This window comes from Pinus tabuliformis, chromosome 5_2 (genome assembly GCF_031772625.1).
Source record: "Pinus tabuliformis cultivar Carrire ecotype Pingquan chromosome 5_2, CPIR1, whole genome shotgun sequence".
Classification (NCBI taxonomy): domain Eukaryota; kingdom Viridiplantae; phylum Streptophyta; class Pinopsida; order Pinales; family Pinaceae; genus Pinus; species Pinus tabuliformis.
In genome coordinates, this window is record NC_142306.1 from 428182677 (window position 1) to 428204150 (window position 21474).

The window sequence follows — 21474 nt, forward strand, 5'->3', positions numbered from 1 at the left end:
GTGAATGAAGAATTGGGTCATTCGTGAGTCTAGACACATCTATCTATTCTAGTGTAGCCAAGAATGACAATTGGGTATTGAAAGGAATTTGAGGTCAATAAGGGGGCCCAATTAGAAGGGCCTATCCATGCTGGTAAGGATTTTGTCCCCATAGTGGAGGATTTTGTCTAGAAGGAATTTGATTTATCCCCCACTGTAGGTTTCCTTGCCCGTAGGGAGGATACTAACCTTGAAAGCCTTGAAACTATCCAGTCATAGGTTGTTGATTATCAACATATGAGTTAAAAGGTTGTTGAGCCTGCTGGCCTTGGACATATGGATTTTTCACTTGATGTCCCTGAGCATAAGGGTTTTGGACCTGTTGCCCTTGGACGAAAGGGTTTTGCACCTGTTGCCCTTAGACATAAGGATTCTGCACTTGTTGTCCTTGGACATAAGGATTTTGGACCTGTTGTCCTTAGACAAAAGGAGGCTGAACTTGTTGCCCTTGGACATAAGGATTTTGCACCTGCTACTGCAGGACTTGACCCTAGCCTTGCCCTTGCAAGGGTTGACCCTGTTGATATGAGTATAAGGGTTGCTGCTATCGGGGGTGACCTTGTTGCTGCAAGGGCTAACCTTGCAGCTGTAAAGGTTGTCCCTGCAGCTGCAGAGGTTGACCTTGCGAAAGCATAGGCTGGGAGGATTGCGGCACATACTGTACTTGTGGCTGCATGGTTTTCTGCAACTTTTGCGAGGGTTTCCCCTACGGTTGTTGTAGTTGTCCTTGCTGCAACATCATCTAGCCTTGCTGGTGCATGGATGGCCCTTGCTACAACAAAGATTTCCCTTGCTGTTGCAGGAGCTATCCTTGCTACTCCAAAGGTACTTGAACAGTTCTTGGAATGACACCTTGAAAGTTCCCGAACTGTATCTGGCCATACCCACCAGGCATGGCGGACGGACCAGGTTGGACATAAGGTCCACGCTGGGGGATGTAAGGTGGATTAACCATCGCTTGTGAACCATATGGAACATAAGGAGGTTGGTACTGAACTTGAGCCATATTAGGCTATTGGTACTGGATGTTACTTGACCCAGATGAACCAAAAGGGTTCAGTTTTTGGTACTGGACATTACTTGATCCAGCAGGACCAACAGGGTTTAGAATGGTGCTCGAAGAGAGCTGGTTCATTCCAACCATGTGAGCTTGTGAACCACTCATATTGGTTGTACCAAACATCATAGACACATTTGGACTTTGCCCCCCAGGTAGTGGCACAGCCTGTTCAGTCACTCGAGGGATCGAAGAATTGACAGAGATATAACTTGAGATCATCAGTTTAACCAGACAGGTTTCTTGGACCGACGAAACAAGAGGATTTGGAATGGTGGGTTTCACTGGGACTGAAGTAACTATAGAAAGCACCGTCTATTGGGAGGTCGGGTTCTGAATGAACGGACCTGAGGTAGGTATAGCACCAGATGCCCAAATAGGGTTGTGATATAGTGATGAAGCAGTAGGCGTGCCTGAAACCAACTGAGCTAAAGTCACATAATTACATGGTAACTCAGGATGAACATTGGTCGGAATGCTTCCCATGTAAGGGAAACCTTCATGAGGGAAAGGATATTCCTGCTCCTCGATTGTGCGTGGAGTGGAAGCCTCCAAGTGACTCGAAGAGGAAACTGGGATTTCACCTTTTGACTCCATGAGTGAAAACAAGCAACCACAGACTACCGAATATGTTTGAGGGGATAATTCTAAAGGAATACCCAGATGATCATACAAACTGTATGGACATTGCGGTGATATCACAACAGGATCGAACAAAGGATTCGGAGGATAAAAAACCAATCCAAGCTGACCTTTAGAAGTCGGCAGAATCTCAAGAGTTTGGATAGGATTATTCGGGGATTCCGAGCCAATGTCAAAAAGTGACCTAGTGTTTGAAGGGGGAGTAGGAGATGACAAAGGTTGAATATTCAAAACAATTCCAATCTCGACATCTTGGTCCTAAAGCGACTACGACAATTCAGGAAAAGCCTCCTCAGACAATCTTTCAGACAAAGGAGAGGAAGAGGAAGTAGGCAAACCATTTGGTTCAACCACGATGATTTTGTCTCAAATAACCAGAAGAGAGATTGATTTCAAGGCTTTAAAATGTATTTAAAGGTATACTTACGATGTGGTCTAGAAAAAGACTAACAAGGATGTTATATGATCGTGGGCAACAATTCTTTAAGACACAAAACCAAACTCGTGCTCTTTCATGTTTTAAGAGTCGAGAAAGAAGCAAAGGTGACTCTATCACTTTCGGTTTGAAATGGTCTTGAAAGGACAAGCACTCAGGTGATATTTTATATTTATGGAGTCAAAAATATCAAAATGACTACTTAGGATGATCTAGGCAAAAAGGATTACCAGGTAACCATGAACTGCAAAATACCTCCTGGGGAACCGAGAAGTACGGGCATGCAATCTCCCCAAATCCTATGTTCGGTGTATCACGTTTACAAGGCAACAAACTCAACTTCCTATGGATAAAGGATTTCAACCTAGTGGGGTCTCCCTTTATATACACAATGGTATGGGGAGCATAAGTCCGTACTAGCCCTGTCTAGTGCCGAAGCGAACGACAACTGCTAGGTTTAAAGACGCCAGAACACGTCTCTAGCCTAGACCTTCTAAATGTGATTGTTAGGTTTCAAATGTGCCTTAGGTTAATTGAATACATTTTAGAGTTTATCTTGAAATTATGTCTCGGTTTCAGGCTTTATCAATGTGACTCAAAAAACACCTATATGCAACGAGATGAGACAAGACCCTTTCAATTCGATGAATTTTCTACACTAATGAGAGTAGAAAACACACTCAAATGCAACAAAAAAAGCAATTGAAAGCAGAATGACCTTTTCACTATTTCAATTTTGAAAAGAAAATGATAAAAAACTCTTTCCAATTCCTATCTTTCCTATCAAACGCACTTCAAGTAGTCCTTTCACTAGTAAAGAGAATTCATTTCTTTTCCAATCCAAATGACGATGCAACTCTAGTATTCAATGATACTAACTAATGTAATGTATTGATTCATCAAACTAGAATTATGTATTTTCCAAAGAAATGACAGAATGAATCTTTCACAAACACTTCACACTTGAATGAAACATTTCCAATACAATCAATCACAAGAAAATGCAAAGCACAAAAGAGAATTGCTTTGAAACCAGTGAAATAAAGAATCAACCAAAAACAAGATGAGCAATGTGATCTATGCATGAAAAGGGACACTCAAACAAAAAATGACACTTTTCAAACTTGTTAAATGGAAATCAAAGCAACAAGGACTAATCAAATGAAATGCAAGGATAAAATTTGACTACCGACTTGACTTGTTGAGCACGCAAATAGGTGAATGAGTGATGACCTAGATTCCCTAGGGTTATACATCATCCAAGAACTCAAGAAACCAAGTGAAGAAAATGCAAATCAAACAAGCATACAAACAAAGCTAAAAGAGATTTCCAGTAAGGGAGAACACAGTCAAAACAAGCTAAGAGACATAAATCAGAAGGGCGAGACACACTGGCTATGATCTAGGGGAAGCCCTGATCTTCACCTACAAGAATCAACACGACTGCCTAATTGACAACAAGCGCTAGAAGGGGGTCGGCACGACTATTTTCGGTGAAATTAAAGAAAATAACAAATAAAATTAGAAAATTAAGTTTTTTCCATTAAAAAATAATAGTGAAACTTTTTCAAAACCAATGTATGGGTCTATTGAGTCTTGGTCTTTAGTTTCCTTTAGAATGGATCATGGACATAATACAATAAACTTTGTTGGTAAAACTTAGTTACCCAATTTGATTATCATAAGGTGGAGTTTAGTTATTGGTTGAAATTGATTATATACTTTTTGTTTTAGGAAAATTAAATCATTTTCTCATTTAAGTAATCAATTTTTTTTTAAATAATTATCAAAAGATTAATTTTGTTTATTAAAATTAATTTCATTTATAAATATAATTAAATATAACATAAAAATTAATCTTAACTATAATTAAGTTAATATAATTTACTTTTGTAACTAATTTTTTTAGTTACAATTAAACTAATATAATTTTAATATATATGTGAACAACTATAATTGTTTATGAGATGTACAACAAATGGTGATCTAGTGTTTTGTTAAGACATTCTATAATCAAAATGTTTTCTATTTGAAATTTTTTTGGGAAAAATTCAACCCTCTTGAAATGCCTATAGAGTAAGACTACTCAAACCACAAATTAGATATGCCAAAAAAATTAAAAAACTATAACCCAAAAAATTTCCATTTTATGATCACAATTATCATAATGCTAAGTTTCTTTTCATTTAAATAAATAATAAAACAAAAAATTGTTTCTACATGTAATCTAGTCTCCTTTAATAAGCCAGTAAAGATTTTTAAATTACAAATAAAAGTTTAAAAACAAATACTCTTATTTCATATAATGGTTACACTATGGCTTATATGCTTGAACATTGCTTCCTAAAATATAACATTATAAAAATATACTCCAGCAGAATAGCTCGTTTTACTTGCGGGATGGCTCAAGGCCACTATGCACATTCCCAAAGAAAAATCTCGGCAATGGACAATATTTTGAAAATTGGAGTTCAGCTAAGACGTTTCGAGTATTTCAGATTTATGTTTTATAATAAAATAATAACTATATTTAAATGTTAATTATAAGTTTTCTTTGTTTTTGTGTAATGGAATTAGGTCAGAGTAAGGGGCATGTTGAAATTATAATTTCAACTGCAGTGAACAGTTGAACAGAAGCAACTATTTTACTTATAAAAAAAGAGCCACCGCCATTACTGTCTTTTCACCCTTTAATTGTTTTTGTGTTCCCAAAGGAGGAAGCTCAGATCCACCGCTATGCCATTACTTCTAAACAACCACATTAAAGAGTAGAATGGCTGAAAGTGAAAAGAACCAGCCTCGAACAAGCCACGGCATTTATCAGCTATGGGTTTCCACACAAGCGACTCAAGAAGCACAACAGAATGTCAGAAAGATCAGATTTCGTTCATTATGAGCAGCAGATTGCAGCAGAGACTTTGTCGGAGAGTTGAAGCGGTTGATGGACTGTTATGACCCCTATTGCACTATATATATGTAGACATAGCAGTGTAGATGAGATAGAGAGTAGAGGAGAGCACGCAACAGTGTGAAGAAAAATGCTTCCAGAATAGTGAACCGCACAGCAGTGCAGATTTGAATGTAATTTGTTTTGTGATTATTTGCATTGAGAGAGTGTAGAAAACAAAGCAGCATGAAATATTTGCAGTTGTTCTGTTGAGAAAACAAAAGACAATACGCTGCAGCGCGTATGTGCTAAATGAATGTAAGACACAGATTGAAGTGCCTCTGAAGAAGGCATGTTGGAGAATCCCTCTGTTAGAAGGAGGATGCTATTTGTGTGGAACTGAAGTGTTCCTGTTGTAATCCCTCTGTTAAGAGGAAGATGCTCTTCAGCATAAATTGGTGAATCCCTCTGTCAATAGGAAGATGTTTTTCAGCATAGTCGTTAGTGAATCCCTCTGTTAAGAGGAAGATGTTTTGTAATAGCAATTGTGAAAATCCCTCCATGTGAGGAAGACGAATTTGTATCAGTTGGTTTACTGTTTATAAATAGAAGTTTTATTTGCGTGTTGCTGTTACACCGTAACCAGAAAATAGTCTTGACGTCAAAACAGAGTGTTGCTGATACATGAATTTCAGCGTTGTTGAAACACCGATGCTAATACACTGCAAACAAAAACTGACGAAACCGCGTTGCTGTTTCACCATATTCCACAAACGATTTTTATTTCTGCTGTGTTAAAACAAAGTATTGTTCTGTTTTTTTAGTTTTGTTTAGAATTATCAGAAATCCCAACATGGTATCAGAGCTAGTCCAGGTTCTTTGAAGACGTCAAAGAAGCTGAAGGAAGGTTTCTTGCTGCAGCAGTTTCTCCAGCAGAGTGAAGACTCATTCAAGAAAGATTCAAAGGTATTTCTCAAGCTAGTTCTCTGTGTTACTATTGAAGACAGTCAGTTATTTTAATACACATTCAAGTATTTTTGAAGAGTGCAAGAATGGTCAGCACCAACACTAGCATGGGTATTTTTATTACTCAACTCTCACTACTTAATGGGAAAAATTATGACTATTGGGCAATAGTTATGAGAGCTTTGCTTTTGTCAGAAGATTTATGGGAATTTGTTGAAGATGGTTTTGAAGAACCAGCAAATGAAAATGAGTTTAATAGGTTAACTCAGGCAGAGAAAGAGTTGTTGGAGAACTATAAGAAGGAGGATGCTAAGGCCCTCTACTTCTTGTATTGAGCAGTGGATGAGAGTGTGTTTCCAAGGATAGTAGCAGCCAAAACATCTAGAGAAGCATGGAAAACTCTCAAGACAGCCTATCAAGGCATGGAGAAATTGAAGACAGTAAAACTTCAGTTCATTGAGGAGGAAGCTTGTGATAAAAGCTTAGAGAAAACAGTGAATGTTAAAAGTTGTTTGTCTCATGATGAAAATGATGAGGAGATGGCTGAAACACCCAAACAACAGCGCCAACACAAGGAAAGCAAGGGACACCCTTGAGGAGAAATGAATGTGCTTCTCCAAGCACACCACAAGAAGCAACAAATGGAGGTACGAATTCTTTGTTTGCTTTATCTAGTCATGTTGATGACCTTGTTCATTTAGAAGATGGAGTTAAAGATAGAAATGGATAGAACCCATGAACGAGAGAAAGGAATTGAAGTTCCTTGAAGATATGTTTAAAGAGTACGGAGTTCGATATGTAACTCTTGCCAAGATGGCCGAGATGGGCTTCACTGCTAACACCCTTGTCAATATGACAGAGGAAGAGATTGAAGATTTGATGAAGACCCTGGTAGAACTCTATCAGATGGATCTTACTATAGGGGAGAGATATGGAATTAAATATCCCATGAGAGCGGAGAAGGAGCAGGTAGCATATATTCTAACCAAACCATTGGATCAGAAAAGTTTCGAATTTTTAATGAAGTGTCTGAGTATGACTAATAACCTAGCAGTTGAAATTAAAGGGGAGTGTTGAAATTATAATTTCAACTGCAGTGAACAGTTGAACAACAGCAACTATTTTACTTAAAAAAAAAGAGCCACCGCCATTACTGTCTTTTCACCTTTTAATTGTTTTTGTGTTCCCGAAGGAGGAAGATCAGATCCACCACTATGCCATTACTTCTAAACAACCACATTAAAGAGCAGAATGGCTGAAAGTGAAAAGAACCAGCCTTGAGCCGGCCGCAACATTTATCAGCTATGGGTTTCCACACAACCGACTCAAGAAGCACAGTAGAATGTCAAAAAGTTCATATTTCGTTCATTATGAGCAGCAGATTGCAGCAGAGACTTTGTCAGAGAGTTGAAGCAGTTGATGGACTGTTATGACCCCTATTGCACTATATATGTGTAGACACAGCAGTGTAGATGAGATAGAGAGCAGAGGAGAGCACGCAGCAGTGTGATGAAAAATGCTTCTAGAATAGTGAACCGCACAGCAGTGCAGATTTGAATGTAATTTGTTTTGTGATTGTTTGCTGTGAGAGCGTAGAAAACAAAGCAACATGAAATATTTGCAGTTGTTCTGTTAAGAAAACAAAAGGCAATACGCTGCAGCGCGTATGTGCTAAATGAATGTAAGACACAGATTGAAGTGCCTCTGAAGAAGGCATGTTGGAGAATCCCTCTGTTAGAAGGAGGATGCTATTTGTGTGGAACTGAAGCATTCCTGTTGTAATCCCTCTGTTAAGAGGAAGATGCTCTTCAGCATAAATTGATGAATCCCTCTATCAAGAAGAAGATGTTTTTCAGCATAGTCGTTGGTGAATCCCTCTGTTAAGAGGAAGATGCTTTTCAGCATAAATTGGTGAATCCCTATGTTAAGAGGAATATGTTTTGTAATAGCAATTGTGAAAATCCCTCTATGTGAGGAAGACGAATTTGTATCAGTTGGTTTACTGTTTACAAATAGAAGTTTTATTTGCTTGTTGTTGTTACACCGTAACCAGAAAATAGTCTTGACGTCAAAACAGAGTGTTGCTGATACACGAGTTTCAATGTTGTTGAAACACCGTTGCTGATACACTGCACACAGCAACTGACAAAACTGCGTTGTTGTTTCACCGTATCCCATAAACGATTTTTATTTCCGCTGTGTTAAAACAGAGTATTGTTCTGTTTTTTCAGTTTTGTTTAGAATTATCAGAAATTCCAACAAAGGACTTCGTGCTTAGTCGTCTATATGTTTTTATAAGAAAAAGAAGAACTTAGTTTTACTGAGGTATGAACCATAATAATTTTCCAAATTAATAACCAGTGAGTGTAGTTAGATCTTAATTTTCAATTAAAACAAGTAACATCCACGTTAAAGTGTTGTAGTTAGATCTTAATTTTCAGAGTGATTGTAGTTAGATCTTAATTCAATTAAAACAAGTCACATCCACGTTAAAGTGTTGTAGTTAGATCTTAATTTTCAAATTAATAACGAGTGATTGTAGTTAGATCTTAATTTTCAATTAAAACAAGTAACATGCACGTTAAAGTGTGGCGATACAGAAAAATAGGACTCGTGATTGACAAAATAAGCGAGGGTAATGTGGTAAAAGTTTCCATGGATTTCCGCGTTCGCCACGGATCATTGACCATGTAAATGTTCATAAAATTGTAATCAACGAGGCCCTATTTTGACAAAATTTTCCTAAGATTTGTGTGTTTTTGATGATGGCAAAGCGTTTGTTCTAAATTTCTATGTTCACTAAATTCTACACAATTTGTTTCCAGATAAAAGTTGTGCAACATGATGTCCCACTATTAAAACCTAAATATTTAAATTCTATATTTGTGATACATGGTTACTTATGTTGCAAGACCCGTCAAATAAGGAGGATATGGCATGCATTTTTGGTTAATAAGTATAATGGCCACTCAAACTCTATTTTTGGGTGTTATTGTTGTTTAAATATAGTAAGAAAAGTGATGGAAAACTAAGTTCCAACGTCAGGCGTCGAAGTTTAGGAAAATAACATTTTGAATGATAAATATTTAAATTCTATATTTGTGATACATGGATAAGTATAATGGCTACTAAAACTCTATTTTTGGGTGTTATTGTTGTTTAATGATAGTAAGAAATGTGATGGAAAACTAAGTTCCAACGTTCGGTGTCGAAGTTCATGGCCACTAAAACTCTATTTTTGGGTGTTATTGTTGTTTAATTATAGTAAGAAAAGTGATGGAAAACTAAGTTCCAACGTTCGGTGTCGAAGTTCAGGAAAATAACATTTTGAATGATTTTGGAGTTGTTTATGGAAGTTGAGGAATTGTTTGAATGGTCAAAAGTAGTTGGAATTAGGGTGTAGAGACACTGTTTGAATTATGTTTTTATAGTGAAAATAGATTCAGTACCATCAAAAATGTTTAAACCACTTAAAATTTTGAAATTTAACAATTATAATTTGGATTTATAAAAATCTTTACCGGACTTTCTCCTCATGTAACCAGAATTTCCATGAATCTCATGGAAAAAAACAGTCCCGTTAGACTACAACGAAATTTTTTGTGTACGTGCATGCTGACTCAATCAATATGAAAACATAAAAGTATGTGTACTCCCGCAGAACTCTCTAGTCCTGATGGAAACATGTGGCCAGCGCAACTGCAAAATAAACTCTAATTTACGAAGTGTGTAGGGATTAGGAATGACATGAGCAAAGATCCGTGATCAATACTATAAGAAATGCCTGGCATTGGCAAGACGGGAGCACAGAGAGTGTGGCGACAACCCGTAGTTACAGCGTTTGTTGTTGTTTATTTGACAAGACAGACGTGAGATCGAACTGGTGGTATTCGTGAATTGCGAATATTTAGTGAGTAGTGACCGCTGAAATGAGCAATTATTTTAGTATTTTGTGTTGTATTTTGTGGATCGGAATTCTCTGTTTCGCCAATGGCGAGGTGGGCAAGCCGTTTGGACCGGAGCCTGGAGAGACGATTATGGGACAGAAGATAATAACACCGACCAATATATCTAGCTCTGAGTTTCCTGTGGGAAAAGTTACAGGCGTCGTAGCGCAATCCGTTCATGAGTAAATGAATTATGGCCCACTGCAACATTACTTTCAGTAATTTGTTAATATTTTTGCTTAATTTATTTATCTAATGTTTTATCTATGTATTCTAACAGAAAGAAGAGCAGTAATAACGGCACAAAGCGAGGACGAGAGCTGGGCGGCGCTTTCTCATGCGCAACTGGTAATCCAATCGATGACTGCTGGCGCTGCGACCCCAATTGGCGGCTCAACAGAAAACGACTGGCAGAGTGCGCCATTGGATTTGGCAAGGACGCTATTGGAGGAAAAAATGGTAAGTTTTATGTTGTTACAGATCCCGGTGATGATCCAGTGAATCCGTGGCCAGGAACTCTGCGTTATGGTGTGATTCAGAGTGAACCTCTGTGGATCATCTTCAAGAGAGACATGGTCATCCTGCTCAAAGAAGAGCTGATGATGAACAGTTTTAAGACGATCGATGGACGTGGCGTCAACGTTCAGATTGGTCAGGGTGGGCCCTGTATCACCATTCAGAATGTAACCAACATCATCATTCATGGCCTCCACATAAGTGATTGTAGGCCTGCCGGATACGCCATGGTAAGAAATTCTCCATCGCATTACGGTCTTAGAGGTCTTTCTGAGGGAGACGGGATCACCATCTTCACAGGAAGGAACATCTGGGTGGACCATTGCTCCATGTCTAACTGCGCCGATGGTCTTATTGACGTAGTGGAGGCATCCACCAATGTCACCCTTTCAAACAACCACTTCACATATCACAACGAGGTGACCTCACATTCATTATTTCATTCATTCATTCATGCATTATGCAGGTAGATTCACAGATGATAACATATCTAGGTTTTCCTGCAGGTGATGCTGTTTGGTCATAATGACAACTATGCTGACGACAAGATCTTGAAAGTAACAGTTGCATTTAACCATTTTGGCAAAGGTCTCAATGGAAGAATGCCAAGGTAAATAATTAATTATCATTTTTAAAACCCTAATTTTCTAGGTCTCGTTCCCTTTTGTCCGCGCAAAGAGCAGGAGATCTTATTTACGAATTCAATTATAAATGAATCATTTGCGTGAGTGTAGGTGTCGATTTGGGGAATTCCATGTAGTGAACAATGACTACACTCAGTGGGAAGATTACGCCATCGGTGGAAGTGCAAACCCTACAATCTTGAGTCAAGGCAACAGATTCCGCGCTTCTGCAAATCCATACACAAAGGAGGTTACTAGGCGGGAGACCATCGACTTGAGCAACAATGCATGGAAGAGCTGGAACTGGATATCCGAAGATGATCTGATGCTGAACGGTGCATTTTTCACACAATCGGGATCACGGGACTCTTCCGCATATGCAACCGCATACAGTTTGACACCCAGGAGTTCAGCCCTAGTGCCAGCCCTCACCCGGAACGCAGGCGTACTTTCTTGCAGGAACGGATCTCCTTGCCAACAGCGTCCCGGCCGCCACCGGAAGCCTCGAGTTTGAGTTGACCCGCTGGAAGCTTGACATTTCCTTAGTTATTGGTAAAATTCATAGCACGTCATAGTTGTAACCATGGTCTAAATAGAGTACGCCCTCCACATTCTCCATGCTGCTAGCAACTTTCAGCTGCAGCTACGATCAATAACTCCAGCTCTCCCATGAAAGAGTGTTTTTCTGCAATAAAGTTACAGCGTTGCATCCATGGCTTGAAACAATTTGATATTCATGTGAGACTATTACCAGATCCTTGTGGGGTTGTATGGTTTGCAAAATGATATATTTCAGTTTGATTGATGTCTGTTTTAATAAGAAATGTATTGAATAAAGCTCATGCTTTCAATGTCTAATATTCAACTTCAAAACCTAACCTTTCATGCATATGAACGTTTATGCTCTTAACAAAGCAAAGTTTATTTCTAACGTCAAACCTATCCATCCAAACCTTTGTTCTCTCTATGATATCACTTAATAGTTGGGTGGGCACTTAAATGGGTGGTAATCAAAGTTTATTCCGCATATTTATGGTGGCATATATATATTTTGCTTATTATAAATTTAAAATATTTGAGATGTTGAGATATTTTTCTGTAAAACTCACACAAAGAAATTATAAGTCAACCCGTTTTGAATCATTAGTGTGATTCATTTTGTTCATGTAGTGTAGTTTTACTTATAGTTTCTTTATGTGATTTTAACTAAAAGATTTTTCAATAATTTTAAACATTATTAAAATTCTAATTTAGATATTGAATTGGCATAACTTAAAAAAATAATTAATTTTTTTAGTGTTAAATAAAATACAATACAATGAAAAGTGTAAAAATTATAATTTTCTTAATCATATAGTAAAATTTTTATAATAAATATTAAAAAAAACAGAAAAGATTTTAACTAGAGAAGCCATCAATGAAAGTTAAGAAGTAATTGAGCCCGAAGAAAGAACGAGAATAAAGTCGACCACACAAATCACTATGAACAAGCTACAAAGGGGCTAAGGTGTGCCAAGAGGCAAGTTTGTGAGAACTTTCTTTATGATGTTTACAGGAATACAACAAGCAGAAACACCATCTTTGCAAGAAATAAGAGGAAGAGTAGTCACTATATTTTGATCCAGTAACATTAGTTTAGATGGTGAAACCACTCATGCAAAAGTTTTCTCAAATTATCACTATGAGCAATAAAAATTACGGAAAAAGACGATGACCCAAAATTTCAAACTTGTAAGATTTATTCATTGCACTGCCAAGGATAAGCATTCTGGGGGCATTCACAGAGGCGTCAACAACCGCAGTGCCGAGGAAAAATGATCTAAGGGGATTCACAGAGGAGTTAGCCACCGCACTGCCGAGGAGAAGCGATCTGCGGGGATTCACTGAGGAGTTAGCCATTGCACTGCCGAGAAGAAGCAATCTGAGGGGCTTCACAGAGGAGTTAGCCACCGCACAGCTAATGAGGAGGCTGCCATTGTCGCCACCTACGCCCAAAGCCAATGGAAGCTTTCCGAGCCCTGATCCACCACCATCCAAGAAGAATGGCAGACTAAGGAGCAGAAGATACCGCGTGTGTGTTCTGCTGCACCACGCCAACCCAAATTGCATCTTCCTGCAGGTCCTTCTCATGCACACTCGCAGGTTTAATAATTCTAATCCACACTCGTTGTTTAGGTGAGATCTGGATAGTCACCGACATCTGAAAATTTTGAGTGAATAAGTTTATTTGCACATTTTGGGTTTTAGATCTAATCTTCTGTGGCTAGATCTAGATCGAGGCGGCTAGGTTCTAGATCTATCTTCTACGGCTAGATCTAGATCTAATCTTATCTTCTGCCTTATTTCTCTATGGCTGGGTTCTATGGGCGAGTAAAATATGTCTCCCACTTCGCGAAAATAGCTGTTGGCTCATTCGATTTTAGAGGGCAAGCTCCTACCCATTTCGTCAGTGAAGCCCCAACTCCCACTGTCCAGGTGGTCCAGGCCTCACTCGATGAGGCTTTGAAGTTTTCTAAAAGTGCCCTAATCTGTTGATTCAATTGTTTTTGGCCGCAGCTGACAACACTCCACAATTTGATCTCGGAGGTATGGAAGCCTGTCATTTCTGATGAAATTAATATCTACCCCTGTGCTAGGGATTTCTTTTTAGTAGATTTTGAAAATCTTGAAAGTAGACAATGTATTCTAGATTTTGGCCCTTTGTTTTGGGAAAAAGCAGGCCTATTCATGAAGCCATGTAACCCATCATTCGATCCCTCTATAGTAGTCATAACTTCAGCACCAGTTTGGGTGAGATTGCCAAGCCTACTCTTGCATCTTTGGAATCTCTCCTTGCTAAAAGTCATTAGAAATGCAATTGGAAAATTTTACTGCAGGTGCCCAGAACAGAGGAATATGCCAGAACCACCTATGCACACATCTGTGTGGAAATGGACTTCAACACCGGATTCCCAGCTGAAATAAACCTAACAAGTAAAGACTATGTGTGGAACCAGAAACTCGATTATGAAAGTGTCCTCTTCAGATGCAGATCCTGCTTTGAGACAGGCCATCTAGCCAAAAATTGCCCAAAAGCCTCCGAGAAAAATTCTTCTAGAAAAAACCACCACATATCTACATGGTGGGAAGGAGCACAAAAATAACACTACATTGTCATCAAAGAAGAATACTCTAGAGAAAACTCTGAATCGCAAGAAATCGGGCAAGAAAGAAACAACTCTCAAGACAAGCAGGGAGAAAGCCCCGCCCAACAAATCAATAGTAATGAGGATTTGAATACCGCACAAAATAAATCTTCATTTAATAGCAAAGCAGATCTCTTAGACCAAACTTCTTCTCCGACTATATTCAAAAGGATGAACACAATAGATCATGAAGCTAAGACACCAATGTCCCAAGAACTAGAAGAGATGAAGGAGATCCAAGATAAAGGAAGTTGGAAGACCGTAGAGAAAAAAAAGAAAGCTACAACTCCAATCTCACCAAGAAAGACGAGGAGCCAGATAATTAAAAACTAAGAAAATTATAGGTTCGATAGACCAATTTGGTCTCAGTGGATGTTAACCATCATCATCATCAATATCATCAATTATTACAGTGGAAAGGACATGATGAGGATATTTCAAATCCTTAATTACAAGTTGATGAGGTGAAAAATATACTATTTGAGGAAAAAGACGATGACCCAAAATTTTCAAACTTGTATAATTAGGTAATATCATCAATTATTATAGTGGAAAGGACATGATGAGGATATTTCAAATCCTTAATTACAAGTTGATGAGGTGAAAAATATACTATTCAAATTTCATCTAAATGAGTGATTTGATGTATTGATAGAAGGTTGTAGGAATGAATTGGAACACATAATACATCATTGAAATGCCCATTATATACTTGAACTATTCTAAACCCTAAAACACTGAGATATCTATTATCACCAACAAATATTTGTTTAGTGTTACAATCATTGAGAGAAACAAAATGGCTTTATTCTTAACCATATGATAAGATGCTTCAGAATCAATAAGCCACTCATCAAAAGGAGAAGTAGATGTTGCATTGAAGGATAAACTAGAAGTAGAAAGTGAATGTCGATGAGAAGAAGTGTTATAAGAAGAATCAAGATTGATGTTACGCTTCTTCATTTCTACTTCCAAGGCCTCCATCCTCTTAAAACATTTATACTTCACATATCCATCTTTCCCACAATAATTTCAATGTTTGTTAGTCTTCTTACTCTTTGATTATGGTCCTTTGTCACCATTAGGATTTGAGGATGATTTAGAGGGTTTGAGATCCTTATTTTTCTTACTGTTGCGAGAATGTTGCTTCTTTGGATGATTGGTTTTATCTTTCTATTGGGCCACTAGGGCCTTGTTAGATGTAACTACATTGCTAATTTCTCTAATATGGAAGATGTTTCCTTTTTCTCTAATCAAAGGTAAATCAAGGAGCCACAAAATATTAAAGAGAAGGTTTTTTATAGGCATTCAAAGAGTTTCTTTAATGGCATATAATATAGATACAAAAATAGAGTATGTTTGACTTAATACTATGAAAGTAATTGTCTAAGTGTTTTGAACTTAAATAAATAATATTCAATGCAATAGAAATCATTAGGACTTAAAGTTATGATCTAATTTTTAGGCTAATGAGATCTAATAATATAGGTTAGCCAAATATCTTTTTCAACTTTTCCTAGACTTCATTCATATCATTGATTTCGTGAAAATGAAATTGCAAATTAGAGGAAATGGACATTCTAATTAATCCACATGCTTCATCATTCATACCATCCCATTTGGCTCTCTTATCATCACCAATGGGAGGCATTTATTGTCCTAAGGTAATATGGTACAATCATTAACTTCTTAGTACATCCTCCATGTCAGATTTCCATGAGAAGGAGTTCGTATTGGTAAGAAAAAGTTCACTTAGAGTGGCCATATTAAAATCATAGATAACATGGTTTCAAAAGCTGAAATTGATTTTATGGATGGAAAACTCTTGATAAAAAACCTAATTCAAAAGAAACAACACTTAAAATCTAATTTAAATGTGAATGATATGTCCCTTTTTGAAAAACGAATTAATGGTAACAAAGAGCCATGTGGCAGGTAAAAGTTTGCCTATGTGGTGATGGATGTTAATGGAAAATATAAAATATTTTTCATCGCTAGCTTTTCTTATAAGCTCACTTTTACAAATAAATTACTTTATGAAGTGACAAATTTTTATAAAACAAGTGAGAATCACTTTTATAGTGAAGTTGCTTTATAAGTGAGAGTTTGATGAGCCTCATAAATGGGTAATTATATGGGCTCATTTTACCTCATAACCCAGTCAAATTAACCATTCTCTTAGCTTATTGTATGATTTTCTAATTATATTTATGCTTATAGGGTGAGTTGAGTTAGTTATGATTTCATGTGGTCTAACATGTATTTAATGCAGATTATTGATGGATTTCAAGGTCAAAGTCAAGGATCCAGTGGTCAAATTGGAGAAATAACTTGAAGTAGACAAAGGTGAGGACTTATAGGAGGGAATCCCCTTCATTTATTATTCCTCACTTCGAATTCCCTTTCATTCAGCTTGGAGTACAAGCAGCCGAATCATGCACTAGAATGAAACTGAGCAAAGTGGAGGATGACTGATAGTTATCTCGAGTTTTGGGAGCCAAGCCTCCTTGATTTTAAGCAAGTTGTTGGTAGCTTCAGATGTATAAGTAGAGAAGCCTAAGGCCTAACTAGGGTCGACTTTTTTTCTTATGTAACCTCTGCTCAAATTTCGAGCTTAGTTTTGTGTGACAATTTTATGTAATCTTGTTATTTTTTGATAAAAAAGATGGAATCCTTTTTGAGCTAGCATTGAGTTATCTCAGAGTGATGAAGCTTTTGGTTTAGGGCCCAATACAAGCAACCAAGCTTCTCTTTACTTGTATTTGTATTCTTTACTTTAGTTTGTAGATTAATTTGCTGTTAGATGCATTTCTTTTATGGTTAAGAATAGGTTGCTTTTGATAATTTAGTCACTTGCTTCCATTTTTACTTTCTGTAGCAGGTTAAGAAGTGATCAGAAAAGATTCAAAAAGCTAGCAGTAGTGCCTTGGCCTCTCTTCCTCCCTCCGGGACCATGATTTGTGGCAAAGACTCTCTTACTGCGCCAGAAACACAGATTTTCCTCATTCATAGGACTTCCAATGTTTGCAGCTCTCTAGTAGGTTGATAGTCCATTTTTTCTTTGCTTTAGATCTTACTGATCATGTTCAATTCCTGATTTGCAATAGTCTTCTTTCATGCTTTCCTTCCTTGCAACATTTACCAACATTCCCTTCTACACATCATAGTTTAGACCATTTTAATGCAAAACTCTGTTTTTTCTAGGATGCACTCATTTCATTTTTTGCTTGATTTTCATGGTTGACTGTCAGTCCCTATGCAACAGATCTCTCCCAGCAGTAGGCCAGCTTATCAGCAATCACATCCTCCATCTGATCCATGCCCTACAGGTCTCCCAAACCTCACCTCAATTCTGCCCTAGATTCCTTCATTTTTTATAGAACTTCTTCCTCTCTCCATGAGCGAATCCAATCATCTTTCTCTCTCCTGGTGATTCATGGTAGACCTTAGGTGCCCTAACACGTCATTCCAACCTTCATCCACCTTTTTCACCCACTCTCAAACCTTCAAAATAACACAAATTTCTCTCGACCTCCTCCTATAGGCGTCCTGCAGTTTCTCTGTTTTCCTCCTATAGATTTCTTGTGTCCTCCTATGGTTTTTCCTGTAGGCTTTCTTTTGAAGGCCGAGTGTGGGAAAATCCTCCACAAGGCCACATAAGACCTCCTAGGACCCATCCAGACCATCCTACATCCTCCCAAGCTCCAAAACCACCCTCCAATGTCACCCGTTCATTGCCACACTCATACACAATAAATTAGATGCATGTGAAATTCACATAAAAACACATAAAATATGTTTTTTTCTTATTTACTTCCAGAAATAGCATGGTTAGATATTGTTTACTTCCTTGAGTAGGTAATGGGATTTCTTTCATGGTTTTCATAGTGTTTTTGGCAAAAGTAGAATTAGCTTGTTAAGTAGGCTTTACTAGGTTTTGCTTTACATTCCAGTCTTTCTCCTTTCTGCAATTAGAATAGCCTCTGTAGAGTAATCTTTCTTTCCTTTCATCACACATAGAGCTTCTTCTGAAATCTATAGAAGTTGGCTTGAGCTCCTAGTGATCTCATGCCAGCTGACCAAGTGACAACCTACAGTGAGAACTAGTACTTGTGCATACAGCACCGACGCTTCCAAGTTTGTTACGAACTACTAGGTTGATAAAAGTAAAGTTGGTAGCCTAGGAGTTGCAGCATTCTTGTTGCAATACTGGCACTCACCACCTTTTTGGTGTCGTTGCCGGGGAAGCGTCAGAGTATTCTGTGATTACTGCTTTCTTCTATTTCCTATTGCAACATTCTACTAATAGTTTATTTCGGCAAAAGTAGACTAGTCATTTCTTTTCTTTCAGTTCTACATTTCCTTGCTTTCCTTTTCAATTATGCAAATTTCCATTCAGCAAGTTCATTTCAGCTAGTTGCAATTTGTTTTGTTCAGTTCACAATTTCAGTTTCTGCAGGTACTTTCAGTGTGGGGAAAAAGAAAAAAACCAACCAAAAATATTTCCTTTCATGCCTCGTAGGAATAGAGATAACTTAGGAAAAATTTTGCCCAACACCCCCACTGCTTCACACAGCCAACCTTCTCTCTTCTTCAGTGGCTACAATCAAGGAGTACCCAATGTTGTAGGGGTAGAATGGGTCATTAAATTATAAATTGATGCTGAGAATGATGTATAGGCCTATGGGTATACCACCATTTCAGTACCTGAATTATCTACTAAGTATCACATATGGAAAAAAAATTTCCTATGTCAATTTAAATCTATATATTTATATGTTCAATTTTAACTAATAGGAATAACCACTAAACTTATATCGTAGGCCCGAGAGTCATAGATCGGTGAGTATACTAATGCATAGGAGGATAGACCATTGGAGCATTATCCTTGGTTGCATGGTGATTATGTGACGGGAGGTAGGTACTTGGGGATAATCACCAAAGCTACCAGAGGTTAAGCACTATGGTCACAAAGTGTTGGATGACAAATTCCTAAAAGGAAGGAGCTAAACCCTCATGATATATGTCATTGAAGGGTGTAGGTCACATGGCACACATGACCGTGTTGGGGCATAATGATTGCAAGAAATTAATGGTGGATCAAGTTCATCGATGAATAACGGGGATTGAGTTTGATACCCCCGCATACGATTGATTAGGCAAGGATATGTTTTGGTTGTTGGATCAAATAGGTGGAATCCCACATCAGAACCATGAATTAAATACCCCCTCATGACGCCATAGGGAAGGGGGGTCCATAACTAGATCAAAATCACCAATTGTATAACCTCTCTTAGCCATTGGATTATTATATGGTCCAAAAACTATGAGGTATGTCACATTATGTCCTCACGAGGTACATGAAGGTGGGTTCTCATTATGTCATGCCTGTTAACATTAAGTCATATAAATGTGAAGAGTGGGTCCACAGATATTAAGGTCTTATATAGATATATGTGTAACTAAAATGGGGGTCTTGTGACTGTCGCATCCACATATACATGGAGGATGTAATTAAGTGGAGGAAGGGACCTAATCTATAAGTAATTATACCTAGGGTTGTATAATGATAAGCGAGGGTACTTTGATGGTTATAACCTATGTGTGTGTGTCTATGTGTGTGTGTGTAACTATGGTACTTCATGTAAGGATAGGAGTGTAACATGGTAAGGAATAACCACTAAGGGGTGAACTCATAAGTGAGCATGAAATGAGCACATGTAGACGTGTTACATGGGCTAAGTTGAAGATGTAGATAAATCCCTTAAATTTTCCTACTGTGATGTGGAATTAAGATGGTATGACACATAGCACCACGTTGGGTCCACATGGGTACCACTTGGCATGGCATAGTACCAATGTAAGTAAAGGAGGAAAAACATTAAAATGAAAAAACTATTGAACTCAAAGCCCGGATAGGGTAAAGTTACATATTATGGGAATTGTCTTGATGAGATGATTGTAATGATGTCACATGTGTCTAGCTTAGAGAAGTTTGACAAGAAACAATTTTTTTTCATACCCCACTCTTATAACTAAAGTTTTAGAATCAGGTTAGCATAGTATCCACCTCTACTTATCAGGTTATATAAGGGGTGTGTTATAGAGTGGTATCAAAGCCCCCATGTTCAACACTTGGACTGAATAGGCTCTATCATGAAAGGAATGAAGACCAAAGGTTTAACCCTAGAAGTTGGGGATAAATCTAATGCCATATCACATAATTAACTGAGCAAGAAGTCCAAAGTATTCACCCCTGAAGAGGAGTGGAGCTCTAGCTCCAAGTGTTATAACTATCCGTGGATATGATTAATTATAATATTACATTGCAGAATCGAATGTGGACCACAGGGATGCTATCCAACATGATAGAATTCATTGAAACTTACCATTGCATGTGTTATATCTAGACATTGACAAAACTGTCTGTATGATGATGTGCATAGATATGGTGGTGTAATGGAATTACTGGATAAATAATGTACTTTTACACACTTGGAATAGGTATGAATGTGAATCATTACACAACATAATGGATTCTTGAAATTCCTTGGGAATTCCTTTGTTGCTTGTATTGCACATTGTTTTATTGATTTTATAGATATGTTTATGTATATGTGTGTGTACATGCATTTGATGGGGGAATCCCATGGTTCATTTGACTAAAGGTATACTATAAAAAGTTAAGCAACTAATAAATTCTTGTTAGCAGGTGTAGGTCTTGTGATGGATTCTCTTTATGACTATGAAATAATTAAGAATATGGTGTATGCTAATGAGACATGTATTGTCTTAACTAACTATATGAAGTTGCCGACCTGTTATGACTGTCGGCCATAATAAAGAGGCCAAATTCCTCATAAGCATTTTAACAACTAATGTAAAAAAGATAACTATGGTCTTTGTAAAGGGGATGATTATAATCGTTATGTTAGTATCAATCACAAATGGAATTCTAACCTTTGTAATTGCATGATGATAACTATGAGTGAATATGCATATATATTGAGAACAAGGTTATGTTGATGTTAAGTTGGTTTGTGATATATAGTTGATAATAATTCTATGGATGTGTAAACAACTACAGGGAAACATGTTTAACTTAACTTGGTAAGATGACCACTGGTATATGTATTTTTGTTTCATTAATGAACTAATAGATGAGTATGAGTGGCA

The 21474-nt window shown here is 37.5% G+C and overlaps 1 protein-coding gene across 1 annotated transcript; it reads left to right on the forward strand.

The window, feature by feature from the left end:
* The first annotated feature begins 6762 nt into the window (after window positions 1-6762).
* On the forward strand, window positions 6763-11627 carry LOC149159439 (putative pectate lyase 8). The gene is made up of 5 exons (XM_089434314.1): window positions 6763-6996; window positions 10026-10156; window positions 10255-10909; window positions 10997-11100; window positions 11225-11627. The coding sequence occupies exons 1-5, from the start codon at window positions 6763-6765 to the stop codon at window positions 11625-11627; spliced, it is 1527 nt and encodes a 508-aa protein (XP_089290440.1).
* Window positions 11628-21474: the final 9847 nt, after the last annotated feature.

Bases quoted from the DNA above. Each gene is read 5' to 3' on its own strand.
- LOC149159439 (XM_089434314.1), top strand. From the start codon at position 6,763: ATGAACGAGAGAAAGGAATTGAAGTTCCTTGAAGATATGTTTAAAGAG. The intron at 10,910-10,996 runs GTGACCTCACAT...GTTTTCCTGCAG, and splicing joins ACTTCACATATCACAACGAG to GTGATGCTGTTTGGTCATAA. The intron at 11,101-11,224 runs GTAAATAATTAA...GCGTGAGTGTAG, and splicing joins CTCAATGGAAGAATGCCAAG to GTGTCGATTTGGGGAATTCC.